The 18,090-nt window shown below is 36.8% G+C and overlaps 1 protein-coding gene across 1 annotated transcript; it reads right to left on the bottom strand.

The window, feature by feature from the left end:
* Positions 1-10,587: 10,587 nt before the first annotated feature.
* Positions 10,588-17,818, bottom strand: LOC143579860 (sucrose-phosphate synthase 4-like). The gene is made up of 12 exons (XM_077063040.1): positions 17,426-17,818; positions 16,967-17,056; positions 16,286-16,506; positions 15,932-16,195; positions 14,643-15,123; positions 14,370-14,501; positions 13,505-13,636; positions 13,230-13,406; positions 12,692-12,808; positions 11,772-12,608; positions 11,554-11,681; positions 10,588-10,933 (listed from the first exon to the last, which is right to left on the bottom strand). The coding sequence occupies exons 1-12, from the start codon at positions 17,636-17,638 to the stop codon at positions 10,660-10,662; spliced, it is 3,066 nt and encodes a 1,021-aa protein (XP_076919155.1). The 5' UTR covers positions 17,639-17,818; the 3' UTR covers positions 10,588-10,659.
* Between the last annotated feature and the right edge of the window lie 272 nt (positions 17,819-18,090).

The following is an 18,090-nucleotide window of genomic DNA, read 5'->3' as shown; positions in this document are numbered from 1 at the left end:
AATCCAGCAGTTTCCGATCAATGCAATGGCTTGAAAATGACTGTCAAGCACGAGCAAAACACAATCCCAACAAAAACACGTCCCGCGAATAGGTCAAACGAGACGTTTTCTACACCCGCGTGAAATCCCGAACCTCACAATCGAGCCGATGGCTCTGATACCAATTGTAGGTTCCCGGACGGATCGTACACGGGATGTCTCTAACAACGCAGGTGCGGAATCCCTGCGTAGGTAGATACGAGTGTAGAGTATGTAGAGATCGAACACACAAGCAATAAACCAACCACGTTATATTGATAACAAACACGTGACCCGAGGTCACTGTTACAGACTATGACACGTAACTCGGTTACTGAAAACTGAAACAAAACCCTAAAACGACCAACACTGTAAACTGTTCTGCTGAACAGTATATAAACACGACAACTTCGCCATAGGCGAAGTTGTCAATAACTTCGCTGATTCAACAAGTTCGCCATAGCGAACTTGTTGACAACTTCGCGTATTATATAAATAAACATAATCAAAACATAATTGCATTACAGACTCGATTACAAATGCTAGACTATGAACTACTGACACACATGTACCAACAAAACTTACTACTAATGATATCACCCTTACGGTTACTACATGCCCATCAAAATATATCTTTGATTGACATTACTTAGTTATGAAGTAATGTTTATGAAAACTCGTTTATGAATGTTTATAAAACCTTTCAAGGTTAAAGGCCATAGCCTTGATTGATCGTCTAAGCTATAATTCAAATAACTTAAACATAAGTCCTACCTTAGATTGGATACTTAGATTGATAATAAGAAAAGGAAGGATCTTGATCTACTTGATTATATGATTGCTAGCTTGATTATAACTTCGTTCATTGCACAAATTACGAGATAATAGCACGTCGGCTTGTTACGGCAACGGGGCACGCATTTCGAGGTTAAGTGTGTGTAAATGGAGGTGTGATGGGATGAGGAGAGCTCAATACCCATCACCCCATTTTATAGGCTGATTTTGGACCCCGTCGCGGTACGCGATGGGTTCCTTTACTCTGTCGCGTACCGCGGCGCCGCAATTTAACGCCGCCTTATCTAGTGGTGACACGTGGCCTGTCATATCGTGCCACGTGTTGACACGTGGTTGGACACGTGTCCACTGACTCAGCAAGGCCACCGCGCTACGCGATGGGCTTATGTATGCCCCGTCGCGTATCGCGATGGGTGAAGTTTTCAAAATATTCACTTTTGGTCCCTATACTTTCTAAGTTAATATTTTAGGCTCAAATTTTATAGGTTAAAAGACGTGGTGTTACAGATGCGGCCACTGACTCCCGGCTACGGAGACTACAGCGTGACGTGTCACAGATACGCGGTCAGATGACCTGGCTGGTTGTGTATATGTCTGCCTAGCAGCATGGAGCCCAGTACACAGTACCAGCGCCACGTTTCGACGAGGAGGGGGAGCGATGACGACGCGGGTGGTGCCGCATTTTAGATTTCTTTTTTGTATGCTGTTTCTTTTTCTCGAACTCGTTTGTTTTTTTTCTAACTCGTAATGTATTAATTGTTATTATTTTATAAATCTGGTTATGCATTATGCTTATTTTGTTCATTTTCAATTTTAAAATTGTTGTTTCGTTATTTCTTTAAAACAGACAAAAAATCTTTTACACCCGACATACATAAAAAGAAAACAAACATAAGTCGTTATGTACTAATTATTATTATATAAATTTCGTTCGTTTTATTTTGTTCGTTTTTAATTTTAAAATTGTTGGTTCGTTGTGATCTCCCAAAACCGATCAAAAAAAGGTTATCCCGAGCCAAAAAAAAAAAACAAAACAAACAAAAGAAAATAAATAAAAGAAAAGATAACAAAAAGACAAAAACATAATAAAAAAAACAGCAAGATGATAAAAAAAACACTTGTTTCCAAAACACCCAAGCAATATGCGGCGTATCGGCCGATCCACAGCATATTGGGTGGGTGTTTTGGAAACACCATATGGTGTATGTAAAAATTCCCGTGAAAAAACACAATGACAGAAAAAGACACAATGATAAGTGAAAAGACACAATGGTGTGCGAAAAGACACAACGGTGTGCGAAAAAACACAATGACAAAAAAAGACACAATGATAAGCGAAAAGACACAATAGTGTGCGAAAAGACACAATGGTGTGCGAAAGACACAATGACGTGATTTTGTTTTAACTTTTATATAACAAAAATCATACTCATATTAAAGATAAAAAAACGCTTGTTATTATGATGATTTTTTTAAAAAAAAATATCATGCGAAAAAGTTATAAACATTCTAAAATGATGGGGTATTAACATGTGTATTGCATGTGGAGAGAGAAAACGTGTACAATTACCTGTATACCCCTTTTCTTTTGGTACCCACTTAACACACGTCAATTATTTATGGCTTCTCACGCTTCTCATTTTTGTTACCCTTTGTAGAATAACTTGACCCTTATAGGGTAATACTAACTTTTGAACCCGTGTATTACACGGGATTTGTCAAGTGATAGAAATAATAAGGTCGTTATTTCAATTGTGATTCTCAAAATATTTATGAATTAATTTAATGTACGAAGTAAATTATGAATTATTATTATTTTCAGTTCATGATTTATGAAATGTATCTTTTCCATATTTCACCCCGTGTACTACACATGATCGAAAATTTGAACTTAATGTAATTTCTCGTGTAACAATATTTAAAAGATAATAATTAATGTGTATAGACAATAATCTAGATCATAATATCATTAAACAATAAAAATGCATACCTAAATATATATTTTCTATAGTGCTGAAAAACAACCACCAACTCAATAATTGATTATATTTAACATCAATTGTTTATAAAGGTGATTATAAATGTGAAATTTACAAATCTTTAAACAATGAAGAGTTAAGTTCCATTATTTGTTTATTTTTTTGTTGTTAACAAAAGTGAATTGGTTCGTTTATTTTTGCTAAAAAAGTGGCTCGGTTCAATTATTGTTGTAAAAAAAAAGTTGTTCGGTTTGTTTGCATTTTCAAGTAGTTCAATTCGTTTATTTATGTTAAAAAAGTAGTTCAGTAAGTTTGTTTTTTTGTTAAAAGTGGTTCGGTTCGTTTCTTTTTGTTAAAAAAAAGTGATTCGGTTTGTGTTTTTCTTAAAGTAGTTTGGCTCATTTGTTTTTGACCAAATGGTTAAGTAAATGAGAGAAACAAAAACTATTATATCCCTAATGGAAAAAACAAAAAGGTTAACAAAAAGTACTAAAATATCATGATTTTAGAAACGTCAGGTGTTTATTTGCATGGAATTTAAAAAAAGGTACTAAAGTTGCATAAATAGTCAACACGGGGTATGAAAAGGCACTTAACTCAATGATGAATAAAATCCACACTATGTTATAACCCAATTAACAAAATAATTTTGACCCATGACCCATTGATATCTAGAGAATGAGATGAGATATTAGAAAATATAATAAATATAGGGTTGACACCTAAGCTTCAACATTTTCTTTTATTAGTATTTGTTTTTATTGTTTTTATTCTAGTATCACGTCGTGTATTACAGTGGCTCTAACATAGTAGGCAAATATAGTGTACATTGTTGGAAGTTTTAAGTGTGCGAATGAAGGAAGTGGTGGAAGTGGTAAATGTTTGTCCCACATCGGGTTGGGAACATAATAATGAATGGTTTATAAGATAGTGACCTTACACCCATTTGAATTCTTTATGACATGTTTTACCACAAGTCCTACGCGCGCGCAGGGGGGGTGCAAATTTGGGTTTCTGAATTAGAAATTCATCGAACTCGTGCGTGCCCGCACATCCCGCAGACAAGAATGCAACTCCGAAAACCCGAGCCCGCGTGAGACGATTTTTTGAATTTGTTTTTGAAATTCAAAAGCTGGTCAACTCAATTAATAATCATTAAGAAAATGATTATTGTCTTTCAGTTTTGTAATTTGCACTAATGGGCCATTATGTGATATTATTGTTATTTAATGGTCATTATCATGTTGATTATAATCCTGTGGCTATATAAACCAGACCAACTCTTCAGTTTAGACACACCAACTCAAAAACACTTCATCTTCTTCATACTTCAAACAGTGTTATTTCCGATTGCATTTCAGGCAAGTGTCCGAGTCCGGCAGAGCACCGATTCTGTTTCGAACCGGAGTACCTTGGGAACATACCGAGAATCTGTTTAAGGGAATTGTGTTAAACACAAGCCCGGTTTATTGTTTCGTTTATTATCGTTTAATTTTCTGGAATTTATAATACAATTTTTTCCAACAAACTTAAACAGATTACTTATTATTATTATTCTTGTATTTTGCATTTCAGAATGGAATCCCAACCCATGAGCGTTGCTGTTTCTGCCATCGTGACTAACGCGGTTGCTGTCACAACCGGTTTGGTTGCTCCGTTGCCGAGTACTGTCACGTCTCATGCTGAGAAACCGGTGAAGTTCACCGGTGTGAATTTCAAACAGTGGCAACAAAAGATGTTCTTTTATTTGACCACTTTGAACCTCGCGAGGTTCTTGACTGAAACCATTCCTCATGTTGATGAAGAGGCAACGGACGCGCTGTCGTTAAGCGCGGTTCAGGCTTGGAATCATTCGGATTTCTTGTGCCGGAACTATGTCTTGAATGGCATGGTTGATGCACTTTATAATGTGTATTGTAAGGCCAAGACTGCCAAAGAATTATGGGAGTCGTTGGACCGAAAATACAAAACCGAAGATGCTGGTACTAAGAAATTCGTGGTGGCTAAGTTCTTGGACTTTAAAATGATAGACTCAAAAACTGTTATGAGTCAAGTCCAAGATTTACAAGCTATTCTTCCCGATATTCATGCAGAAGGGATGTCGCTTAGTGAGACATTCCAAGTTGCTTGTATTATTGAGAAGCTACCACCAAGTTGGGTCGATTTCAAGAACTATCTCAAGCATAAGCGAAAGGAGATGACCATTGAAGATCTTGTTGTTCGTCTTCGTATTGAAGAAGATAACAAAATTGCTCTAAAAAGAATTGACGGTCCCGGAACAACAAAGGCCAATGTAGTTGAACATGGCCAATCTTCAAAGGGTAAAAATGGTGGAAAGAAAAATCAAGGGAAAGGCTTCAACCTTGGTCCTAAGGGGGGAGTCGAGAAGAAAAAGAAGTTCCAAGGAACTTGTTATAATTGTGGGAAGCAAGGCCATAGGGACAATGAGTGCAAGCTTCCAAAGAAAGAAAATGCTCGACAAGTTAACATGGTTCGCGAGGTTGAGAACCTTGTTGCGGTGGTCACGGACCTCTCGATTATGGTCACCGAAGTTAACTTGGTTGGGCAAAATAACAAAGATTGGTGGTTCGATACGGGGGCTACCCGTCATGTGTGCTTTGACAAAAGTCTCTTTTGCACTTTCAAAGAGGTGACTAATGGAGAAAAGGTGTTTATGGGAAACTCCGCTACGGCCGAAGTCAAAGGTGAGAGGAATGTGGTTTTGAAGATGACTTCGGGAAAGGATCTTACTTTGTCAAATGTGTTGTATGTTCCCGAAATTCGTAAGAATCTTGTGTCGGGATGGCAGTTGAAAAAGTTTGGGTTCAAAATGGTGATTGAGTCTGATAAGGTCGTGTTGACCAAAAATGGTGTGTATGTTGATAAGGGCTATGCCCTTAATGGTATGTTCAAGTTGAATGTAACCGTGTTTAACAAAATGAATGAGAATGCTACTAGTTCTGCTTATATGCATGAGTCTTCTGATGTTTGGCATGGTAGACTAGGTCATGTTAATTTTAATTCCATTCGACGTTTGACTAAACTTAAATGCATACCAACATTCGATATCGACTCAAATAATAAATGTGAAACTTGCGTCGAAGCAAAACAAATGAGATCGTCATTCAAAAAGATTGAACGATTTACCGAACCCCTCGAGATGATTCACACCGATGTGTGTAATCTAAAAGCAATTCCTACTTGTGGTGGGAACAAGTACTTCATCACGTTCATTGATGATAGTACAAGATATTGCTATGTTTACTTACTTAAGAGTAAGGACGAGGCTATTGATAAGTTTATCTTATTTAAAGCCGAAGTTGAGAATCAACTAAATCGAAAAATTAAAAGAGTAAGGAGTGATCGAGGAGGTGAATATGTTTCACCTTTTATTGACGTGTGTGAAAAAGAAGGAATCATACATGAAGTCACGCCTCCTTACTCCCCTCAATCAAATGGCATAGCGTAACGTAAGAACCGAACCTTGAAGGAAATGATGAATGCCATGATGATAAGTTCTGGGGTAAGCCCAGACATGTGGGGGGAAGCAATCTTATCGGCTAATTATGTCTTAAACATGATACCGAATAAGAAGAAAGATCTAACTCCATATGAGTTACGGACGAGAATTAAACCACCATATAAATACTTTCGAGTGTGGGGGTGCCTAGCCAAGGTAGTGGTGACTCCACCAAAACGCCTACTAATAGGACCCAAAACCATTGATTGTGTGTTTATAGGATATACCCTTCCCGGTGGTGCATATCGCTTTCTTGTGCATGATTCCAAGAATCCCGGAATAAACAATGGCACTATAATAGAAGCAAAGGATGCATCATGGTTTGAATATAAGTTCCCATGTTTGAATAAAGGAAAACCGAGCTATTCTAGACCGGTTGAGGAAAGTATTCAAAACGAGAGTACTGGAGATGAACCTCGGGAACAATCTGAGACAAAGGAGGTTGAAATCAGAAAAAGTAAACGACAAAGGACTGAAAAATCTTTCGGCCCTGATTTCCTTACCTACATGGTAGAAGAGGAACCTCAAACGTATCAACAAGCGGTGAACTCCGCTGAAGGACCTCAGTGGAGGGAGGCCATCAAGTGTGAGATAGATTCTATCTTACAAAATCATACGTGGGAACTAGTGGATCTTCCTCAAGTATGTAAACCACTAGGATATCGATGGATCTTCAAGAAGAAGATGAAACCTGATGGCACCATCGATAAGTATAAGGCAAGGTTGGTGATCAAAGGATATAAACAACGAGAACGTTTAGATTACTTTGATACATATTCGCCGGTTACGCGAATAACATCTATAAGGTTGGTGCTTGCCATTGCCGCCATTAGAAACTTGGAAGTTCACCAAATGGATGTAAAAACGGCTTTCTTGAATGGAAATCTAGAGGAAGAGATTTACATGGAACAACCCGAAGGCTTCACAGCCGTTGGGCAAGAAAAGAAAGTATGTAAACTTGTGAAATCCTTGTATGGATTAAAACAAGCTCCTAAATAATGGCACCAAAAGTTTGATCATGTCATGCTTGATGCTGGGTTCAAAATTAATGAATGTGACAAATGTGTGTACGTGAAGGACACATCCGATGGATATGTCATTTTGTGTCTATACGTAGATGATATGCTCATTGCTGGTAGTGATGACAAAATCATAACGTCCACTAAGAACATGTTAAAAGCAAGATTTGACATGAAGGACATGGGTCTTGCGGATGTGATTTTGGGAGTTAAAATCACACGAACCCAAAATGGACTTGTTTTAAGTCAATCCCATTACGTGAGAAAAATTCTTGAGAAGTTTAATGCGGATGACTCTAGTGTAGCTAGAACTCCAATTGACACAAGTCAATATCTAGCTAAGAATAGAGGTGAACCCGTTAACCAGTTGGAATACTAAAAAATTATTGGCAGTTTGATATATCTTATGAGTTGCACTAGACCCGAGTTAGCATATGCTGTGAGCAAGCTAAGTAGATACACAAGCAACACAAGTTCAAGTCATTGTAACTGTGTGATTCGGTTGCTTCGGTACCTAAGATACACTAAAGAATACGGGTTACATTATAACAGATATCCTGCCGTTGTCTAAGGACATTGTGATGCAAATTGGATATCTGACACGAATGATTCCAGAGCAACAAGTGGGTATGTATTCACACTTGGAGGTGCTGCTATATCGTGTAAATCGTCTAAACAAACGGTTATAGCTAGATCAACGATGGAATCAGAATTCATCACCCTAGATAAAGCGGGCGAAGAGGCAGAATGGTTATGTCAATTTGTTGAGGATATACCAAGATGGACTAAGCCGGCATCGGCCATCTGTATACATTATGATAGCCAATCGACAATTGGCAGAGCTCGTAGCACAATGTATAATGGTAAGAATAGACATACTAGACGTAGACATAATACAGTACGACAACTAATATCTACTGGAATTATCACTGTTGACTATGTGAAGTCAAAGGATAATATTGCGGATCCGCTAACAAAAGGCCTAAGTAGAGAGTTAGTTCAGAAGTTGTCCATGGGAATGGGACTGAAGCCCTTGAAAAATTAAAGTTCATGCGAAGGAAACCTAACTCAACAGACTGGAGATCCCAAGAGTTGAGTTCAATAGGAAAACCTAATTGTATGAATTAGTGCGGTCACTGTGGGGGGGATAACGCTACAATTTTAAGAGGGAGTTTACCACGTAGCAAGGTAACCTTCCTAGTCCATTCCTAATAGTGACAAGTGTGAGGCTAAGCATATGGCTTTTAATGATTCGACCAAGGTAGTCATACATGGTGAATCACCTATGTGAGAGAGAAGTGGGGTCGCTTCGAAGGGTGTTGTTGGGCACAATACTTAATAGCTCTTGCAGAACCAGGCGCATGTTCATGACCATAACGAACATAACTATGAGGACTTGACTTTGTCAGGGAGAGTCTTGTGTGAAGTGCATTGTCGTCTACACAAACGACCACGAGTTCAAAGACATCACCGTCTACTCAGAACCAGTGGGCTAAGTATGCTTCATAAGCAAAGGTTCAAAGGATAACACCTACCTATTGTATGCAAGATTCAACTGTTGAAATCTAATCGGAATAATGTTGTTTCGACCTCCATTCATGTGGGGGATTGTTGGAAGTTTTAAGTGTGTGAATGAAGGAAGTGGTGGAAGTGGTAAATGTTTGTCCCACATCGGGTTGGGAACAAAATAATGAATGGTTTATAAGGTAGTGACCTTACACCCATTTGAATTCTTTATGACATGTTTTACCACAAGTCCTACGCGCGCTCAGGCGGGGTGCAAATTTGGGTTTCTGGACTAGAAATTCATCGAACACGTGCGTGCCCGCACGTCCCGCGGACACGAATGCAACTCAGAAAACCCGAGCCCGCGTGAGACGATTTTTTGAATTTGTTTTTGAAATTCAAAAGCTGGTGAACTCAATTAATAATCATTAAGAAAATGATTATTGTCTTTCAGTTTTGTAATCTGCACTAATGGGCCATTATGTGATATTATTGTTATTTAATGGTCATTATCATTTTAATTATAATCCTGTGGCTATATAAACCAGACAAACTCTTCAGTTTAGACACACCAACTCAAAAACACTTCATCTTCTTCATACTTCAAACAATGTTATTTCTGATTGCATTTCAGGCAAGTGTCCGAGTCCGACAGAGCACCGATTCTGTTTCGAACCGGAGTACCCTGGGAACAGACCGAGAATTTGTCTAAGAGAATTGTGTTAAACACAAGCCCGGTTTACTGTTTCGTTTGTTATCGTTTAATTTTCTGGAATTTATAGTACGAGTTTTCCAACAAAACATTCTTGGATTAAATCAACCCAATGGAAGTTAAAATTTGGGCAAATCTAAGCTGTGGGGTCGAAGAAATGATCATTATATATACTTACTTGTTGCAGGTAAGAAACCCGTGTTCTATCAATTTGTTAGGGTTTTGATCATCATTTTAGCAATTAAACGATTATAATAAGTATGCTGATTATTATTATAATTATTATTTTTTATTAAGATTGAGTTTGTTTGTGCCTTTTTTAGTCGAAGAAATTTATGAAGCTCTTTGCTCACTCAATATCAACCATTAAGTTTTTCTAATTCTTCTGTTTCAGCATTGCTGCAACAAAATTCCGTTTCTGATTCATGAGTGTTATAGCCACATGGTTTTGGTTAGGGGTGTAAACGACCCAACAGCTATTCGATATTGGCTTAAAAAAGCTCGAAAGCCTAAATTTAAGATTCTTTTAATAAACGAGCCATAGCCTCACTAATCAAGCTCGATCCGACTTGTGAGCCTAAATGAGCATATTGTTATATAATTTTTTATTTAATAAGTTTTAAATATATAATTTTCATAAATTAACTGAATAATATATAGTTTTTACTCGTAAAATTATAATTTAAGTAATATATACAAATAATTAATATATATATATATAATAGTTAATAAATAGGAAATGAGCCGAGCTCGTGCCTATAAAAACTACGCACGAGCCGAGCTTTAGAAATAGAGCTCGAGATGAGCCGAGTTCGAGCTTAGTCGAGCTCGGTTTGTTTACACTCCTATAGTTAAGATATGTTTCTTTGTGTAGGAAATTGATAAGCGTATGTAGGGAATGAATTTTGTAATAAAGTTGGTTAATAATAAAAATTTTTGAGTAGCTATAAACACATGTATATGCACACACATACATTTATCATGAATTACAATTTAGAAAAACAAAGTGAAAGCATTTCTCATGGACTGATTTAGGTTTATATACATAATGATTTCATCAACATGGTATATTCTTTATTTCTTTTCTATAAAGATATAGTTACAAAGATGTCAATTGATCCCGAGAGTCTTCAAAGCTGCACTGATATCTTGAACTTCATACCCGTTTGAAACGACTATGTTAGACTTCTCTGTTGGGACCATGTCTTCCGTCTTAAAGCTTTCTTCACCGCGAAGAAGCTTCTCACTTCCATATTCCACCGAACCTTTTAAAATAACCGTCTTGTGGAGGCCCGCAAGGAGGTCTTCATAATCTGTGTCACCTTTTTCTCCCACAAACACAACCATTTTGCTGAGGTCTGCTCCCCATTTAATTGATAGATACCTACATAAATTCATTGAAAATATTTGTAACAAGTTAAGCTACTAAGAGGGCTGTAAGTGAATTACAAGAATCATATAAACACTTGTATCTATTGGTTTATCCGTGATACATAAGGCGGTTATGTAAGCACATAACTGCATGTCTATCTCTTTCCCGCTACATCTGAGTAGCACTACATACAAGTGTGTGTGCAGTTCTAAACACTTGTCTCTACTTAAAATTGGCTTTGTAATGAATCCGCCCCATCTAGGGGTGTAAACAAGCCAAGCTTTAGGCTCATGCTTGGTTCGTTTATTATTTATTAATTATTTATATAAATTTATTATTGATTTTATTAATAAGTTTTATATAAGTTTTTATCATAATTTTATATACTATAATAATTATATAAATATATTTTTAATATATTAAATAAAATTTTTTATAAATAATAGGCTCGCAAGCTGGCTCGAGCTCGGGCTGGGGCTCGTTTTTTAAGCGAGAGCTTATTTTTAGGTTCAAGCTTGTTTAAGCTTGGCTTGATCGATCTTTTAGTGATCCGATCTCGAGTAACTCACAAGCGGCTTTTTTCATACAAGCCCCTACCAACTATTACATATTGAAGGAAAAAAGTTGCACACCTTAATGCCTGAGCTCTTGAAGCAAATAATGGTATCACATTTAACTTATTTGCAGCATGTGTGAAAACCGTGTTACAACGGAAACTTCTCATCCTTAGTCTCTGGCGCAGATCATCCACTCTCCGGGTCTACAACCACAATACACACAGATTATAATAAATTTGCAACTATTAATCTCTTACAAATATTATATTTTAATCATCTCATATATAAATTACCTTGGCTCCTGGTTTGATGATGTATGTGTAACAATGAGAACTATATGTCTTTATTTCTTCCACCATATTATCATCATCTTCATTTTCCAACCTAGCAATTCTCATTATTGTTGATCTCACATTCTCTTGTGGCCATCGATACTCAGTGTGATTATCATAATCTTCATCAACCGTTAGGTCTCTCCACGGGTAATATAGTTCACTTCCACTACTACAAACCAATGCATCAAATTTATCTATGTTCACTTGACATTTTTTCAACACTGCTTTCGTTTCGTTTAAACTCAACCCTGTTGACAATATAAAACCAATCACCCCTGAATCTGCACCTGCGATTTCCATCACATTCTTAATTATTATTGGAAATGTCTCTGTGGGGTCCCCTTTTGTATCATAAGAGTCAACGGCTATTATGTAAAGTGTCTGCCTTCTTCCTGGACTGTAACTAGTGTTTGACTTCCTATTTGAGGTTGACATTTTCGTGAACGTTTCGATAAGCTCTTTTTGTCTGGTAGCGGGGTCCACGTCTCCGTTAGCTTTCAAGTCACCATCAATGGAGAATCTTAAAGATAAATCTTCAACATCGCGTAATGACTCACTCATTGGTTCTTCATTGGTAGGGATTATTTTGTGACAGGTGGTAGGGTGGCGGCTTCTGCAATGTTCAAGATGTGAGAGGTAGTTTTTGCAGTGTTCGGGCCATGAGAAACGATGGATGTTCTTTAGACCATGCTTACGACACTCGATCCATAGGTTTTTATCCGCAACGAGCTTTAGTAGAGCCTCTTCAATGGCTTTTTGGTCGTGTGGGTCCACTAGAAGACCGTTATTTAGTGCCTGAAAACACATTAAGAACGTAACCCTTGGTTAAGACATGATGAATGATGACGTGATTTTAATAATGTTATAATGAGTCGTACTTTGAGTATATCCACAGGCCCACCATTCTTCGTGGCAACGACAGGCAAACCATAAGCTGATGCCTCTATGATAGTTAGACCAAATGGTTCCACTAGAGCCGGGTTGATGAAAACACCCTTCAAAATAAATTAACATCATGTATATTTGTGTTAATGTTTTAGATGATAAGATCATAGGAAGTTATAATTGAACATGTTTTCTTGTAACAAGAATGTTATGTTACATATAACTACTAATATCATCATCATTGGTATACCCTCCTTACATAAAAGTTATAAATTTTGACTCTGGCATTTAGTCTAATACAAGTGTTTGACTTTAGTCAAATGGTTAAAATACCCTTTAACAGTGCCAAAACAGGGGATTTGTGGGCCAATAGGTAAATAACATATAATGTTGCTGATTATTAAAGATGTAATTTTAGCTTCAAAAGTGCCAAAAAATTATTCTTTTTTCATTAGATACTGTTATGCACATTGTCATTTGTTTTAACTATAAATTTTGGTGTTTATACAACTAGCATTTACTGATAGTTACCTTCGTTTTTGCAGCCAGACGATAAATATCAGGAACCTCAATTTGCTTATGATGTTTGGGATATGCCACCTGTCCATACAAGTCATACCGGTCGATTAGCTTAAGAACCGTGGTCAGAACGACTGAACTGCTACTTGACATGTCTTCTATGTCATCCCTGTTCCCAAGTATAAGTGTCTGCATTTAACAATTTTGCAAACCGATTTAAACTCATGTTAAAAAATTAAAATTGACATTTTAATCCTTAACTCAAGATATAGATAAACGAGTCATACCAAGTTAGCTAGCTTTCGAAGCGGTTGACATTCTCCAAAAGCTTTGAGCAATGTGGTAACATTCTTTTTAGGATCCGGTCTTGACAATGCTAGGATCATTGGTTTGTGTGGATTTGTGAAAAACCTCATTATCTGCAATGGGCATAAAAAAGATTGGAATTAATAAAATTATCAATATCATTGCGAACGGAAAAATTATAGGCGTGCATGAAACGAAATAACCGAATCCAACCAAAACCGAGGGTTTGGTTTTATGTTTCTTTAAAAACTAATATTCTGGTTCGGTTTTGCATGTACAGAAAACCGAAGAAACCAAATCGAACTGTTGAAACTTAACCGAGCCTGTAAAGCTGAAAAACCGACTTTTATTATTGAAATTATATAATATAATTTTTTTTTTTCTGAATGTTAAGTAATTTATAAAAGATAAAAACGATGTAGCCCAAACGTTTTAGGCCCAAATGTATATAATCAATTAATCATTGATTAACTAACAATTAAGCCAAAATTCGTTATTATGGGCCATCTTTTCTGGCTAAAAAATTTCAAATCCAAATGGCATAGCCGAAAAAACTGACACCGAACGGTTTTCAAAAACCCAACAATTGAATTTTTGGTTTTTAACATGCTTTGTTACCCTATAAAACTATTTTACCGTTATATATTTTCACATATTTATTCTGGTTACAATAGCTATATTTTGTTACAATTATCATATAATTTTTTAACCTAAGCATTTTAGCTCCAATGAAAGTAAACTTTAGAGGGCTTTGGACCCTTCCCTCTATCACCATTACTTATATTTTACCCGTATGACCCGTTAGAGATCATCATCACCCAAATCAGGCCATTAATAATAACTAACCTCGGTCCATATTGGAGGTACTGCCATTTTGTTTAGAGCTTTATCACGACCAATTATCGACTCCAGATCCCCGTCACCTTCAATCGAATCCTCAGTTTTCACATAGCTAAAGTCCATGCCAGGTGGAATTACCTATATTATTTCAAAGACCATTAGTCTAAATTTATAATGGTTTATATAATAATAGGATGATATATTTACCTCGTATAATCAATATTTACAACATGATCTAATAGTAACCAGGCAGGAGTCAAAAAGATGATGAAAACTTACCACCATCCTAGGCATGTGTCTTCCAAGACAACTAACTCCTCTCCTCTTTCTAACACGAAGTTTCCTTTCAAGCTTGACATCAAACCCGTCATACAAACCCCATTGTTCGTCAATCTCTTGTCGTGTACTAGTAACAATCATTTCAGCTGCATCTAATGCCAACTCTTCGCCTTCAATCCGTCTCATTATCTTATATGTTGAGTTAATATCTTCCTTAGAAAGTCTTCCTTGTTTTAGTAACTGCTCAAACTTGTTTCTTCCGAGCGAGTGCCCAGTCAGCACCATAGGCACGTTTAAGGAACCCGACAGACGGGCTGCTACTTCACCCGCGTCTGCGTAGTGACCGTGAATCACGTACGGCCATATTGGTTTCCCGCTGTCAAACTCCTCTCCTAAAGCTCGTGCCATGTTCACTACGTGACTTAGTGCCCCGTCAACATATTCGGGGATGTGTGGCCATAGTGACTCTTTGAATATGTATCTGAAACCATTTCAACTAAATATAATTACAAAAACTATCTTGTTATAGTAATAATGTAGTTAAGTTTTTGAATAAAAAGGTTTTAGGATGTTTTAAGCTTTGAATTACACTTTGGGTGACTTCTAACTTCTAAGGTCTAACCTATCTGACCTGTTTCTCTTTTCGCTAGATTTTTGGATTTGGCCCGTTTTGACTCATTGGGTATATGCTGTAACCCATTTCACCTCGGGGCTGTAAACGAGCCAAGCTAAGCCAGGGTAGGCTCAAGCTCGGCTTGCTTACTAACCAAGCCAATCCAGCTCGGCTCGTTTATCTTAACGAGCTGAAATTTTGAGCTCGAACCAGCTCGTTTATTCGGAAATCTAGTTTTATATTTTTACACATTTTGGTTGTTTTGGTAAGAAAAATAATACTTTGAACATACACATAATGCATAACTAATAAATTACAAAATCTACAATTTATATATATTTTAAAATTTGGTTTATAATTAAGTATATAAAAATTTGGGTTATAATTTATATATAGTACTATTTGAGCTTTAGTGTAGACGAGCCTAACAACGCTAACGAGCGAGCCAACAAACTGAACTTACTTTGGCTCGGGCTCGTTTCCAAACGAGCCTAAAGTTGTTTACAAATTGAGCCAGTTCGGCTAAGCTTGTTTACAAACGAGCCGATTTTGATAGAGCCACAAGCTTTTTGAAAGCCCTAGTTTTGACCCATTGATAGATAAATAAATGGGTCGAAAGTCGAAATCGACATATCTAATGGTCATGGTAAAAAGTTGAAGTGTGAAGAGGAATTACTTGTCACGGGGTCCACAAGGGATACGGACAATGTAGGCTCCGCAATTTCCTGAACCTTCAGGTGGAGACGAGAGCATCTCAATGGGTTCACCATAACCATAATCTACATCCGGGCACGCTATTTGCCTAGTCAGCAAATCAACCCGTATGACTCCTTCCATGTCAGCCAATGCCCGTGCAAGTTCCACCACGTATTTCACCTGCCCGCCCGTGTCAGAATCTCGCCCGAGCTCCATGTTTTCGCCCCGCACCAACCCATGAATACTACACAAATACATCATACATTGTACATGTCATGTATTAGGTATGATTTTAATGGCGAATTTGTTTTAAGGTTTCTAAGTTTTAGGATACCTGATGAGGACAATATAAAGTTGTCTAGATTTGCTTTCGTGACTTTCGTTTGACCACATTACCATTTCAGAGTTTATTCTTGAAATCTTGTTAACGGGCTGAGATTCGTCCTTTTCTTTTTCGCCTTCTGAGAGCTCTGAAAGATCTTCTGCAGCATCATGGCGACCTTTTTCCCGTTCAATACGACGATTTGCCAATCTTTGTGCATCATCTACTGCGATCTGGAAAAAATAGGCGGGTTGGGTCAGTTGTGGTAACGGGTCAACACAAACAGTGCTTTAAAATGGGCCACCCTCAAACACTACTTTATGTGCCTTTTTTATTTGTAAATGAGTGATATGTGAAGTATGTTTATTACGCATTTGTACTTGCAGTTGACTTTCATCCAGTTTGACCCGCTTGACATGTTCTCTTCAGTTTAGTTAAATTTGTTAGTTTATCTCATTTGACCTATTAGAAATTACCACAACGACCCGTTTGTATATAAACGGGTTGAAATTGGCATCTTTAGGTGCATACTTTATATTAAGTTTAAGCTTGTAAGCAACAATGTAGTCAACTTAAGTAATCATCAATAATCTCAACAAAAAGATCCTTTATGACTGAAATTTAAATAAAGATATTTTTCTTTTTCATATAACCTTAATTTCTTGCGTTGCTTTTATAGGTTGGGGATCAAACCTGCTTCTTTTTACGGGTAAGATGCCAAATCCGCCAACACATATTCTCGAGCCTGTTGCTTCTTTCAAGGGTGTTCCTTGTTGCAATTACCTACGCGAATGATTAAAGGTTAGTAACTAATAATCGTCCTTTATGCCATACTACTAGTTACTAGAAGAGAAAAGGAAGCATGTATGGATTAAATGGTAAACGATCAAATTATGTATACCCTGAAGACTTGCATGATGGTATCATATTTACACAAACCAAAAAGATTAATATCAAATTCTCCTTTTCATAAAATTTCATATTTACTCGTTATATCAAATAATGTGAAAAGCTGATTATGGGTATATCTGATATTATGATTTTTTGTTGGGTATATATATAACTGTAACAAGTTTTGAGGGGATATATCATATATAACTGCAGTGAACACATAATTTATAGTGAACTAGAAAGAGAGGAGATGGATTTTACCTTGATCCACGTCCGGTGGAGGTCGGATTCATCAACACTATTAACAACTTCTTCAACAAAGTAATTGGTTGGACTGAAGTCTTTATTCCGCTTCACGTTGTCTTGAAGCTTTTCAAGCTTCATCTTTGCATCAACTCCTTTTTGAGTCTTTAGATTTGCTCCTACGTCCAATATTGCCTCTAGGTACCCATTTATCCATTCGTTCCTTGCCATCTTGAAACCGTAACGGCTACCTGGTGGCAGTGGTGATGTTAATGATGATGGGAGGTGGTGTGGTGTGGTTTTCTTGGTTTGAAACAGATATGTGGGAGGGGCTTGATACCTTATAAAGGCCTTTTGGCATACAAGACATAATATTATGCCTTGTTCTGTTTGCTAAAATTATTTTGTAAAATACATTTGAGAATAAGATTCTTTTCACTTTTCATTTGCTTTTTAGCACCAAAACTTATTCATGCTGATTGTAAAATATTAAAATATTTTGAAGCATGATTTTATATATAAAAAAAATCCATGTAACATGCATATATTATATTGATTTATTGTTTTATAGTTTTTGTATACCTTGGTTCCAAATTTATGTAAAGTTTTGGTCATGGTATTTCCGTGATTTATTATTTTTGGATGTGGATGTGAAACAAATTGAAGATGGGTTGATGTGGGTA

Source organism: Bidens hawaiensis, unplaced genomic scaffold (assembly GCF_021521415.1).
Source record: "Bidens hawaiensis isolate Kalapana, Puna unplaced genomic scaffold, B.hawaiensis_p1.1 tig00030012_1, whole genome shotgun sequence".
Lineage (NCBI taxonomy): Eukaryota > Viridiplantae > Streptophyta > Magnoliopsida > Asterales > Asteraceae > Bidens > Bidens hawaiensis.
Note: the sequence above shows the minus strand (reverse complement) of the source record. Positions and strands in the feature narration are given on the sequence as shown.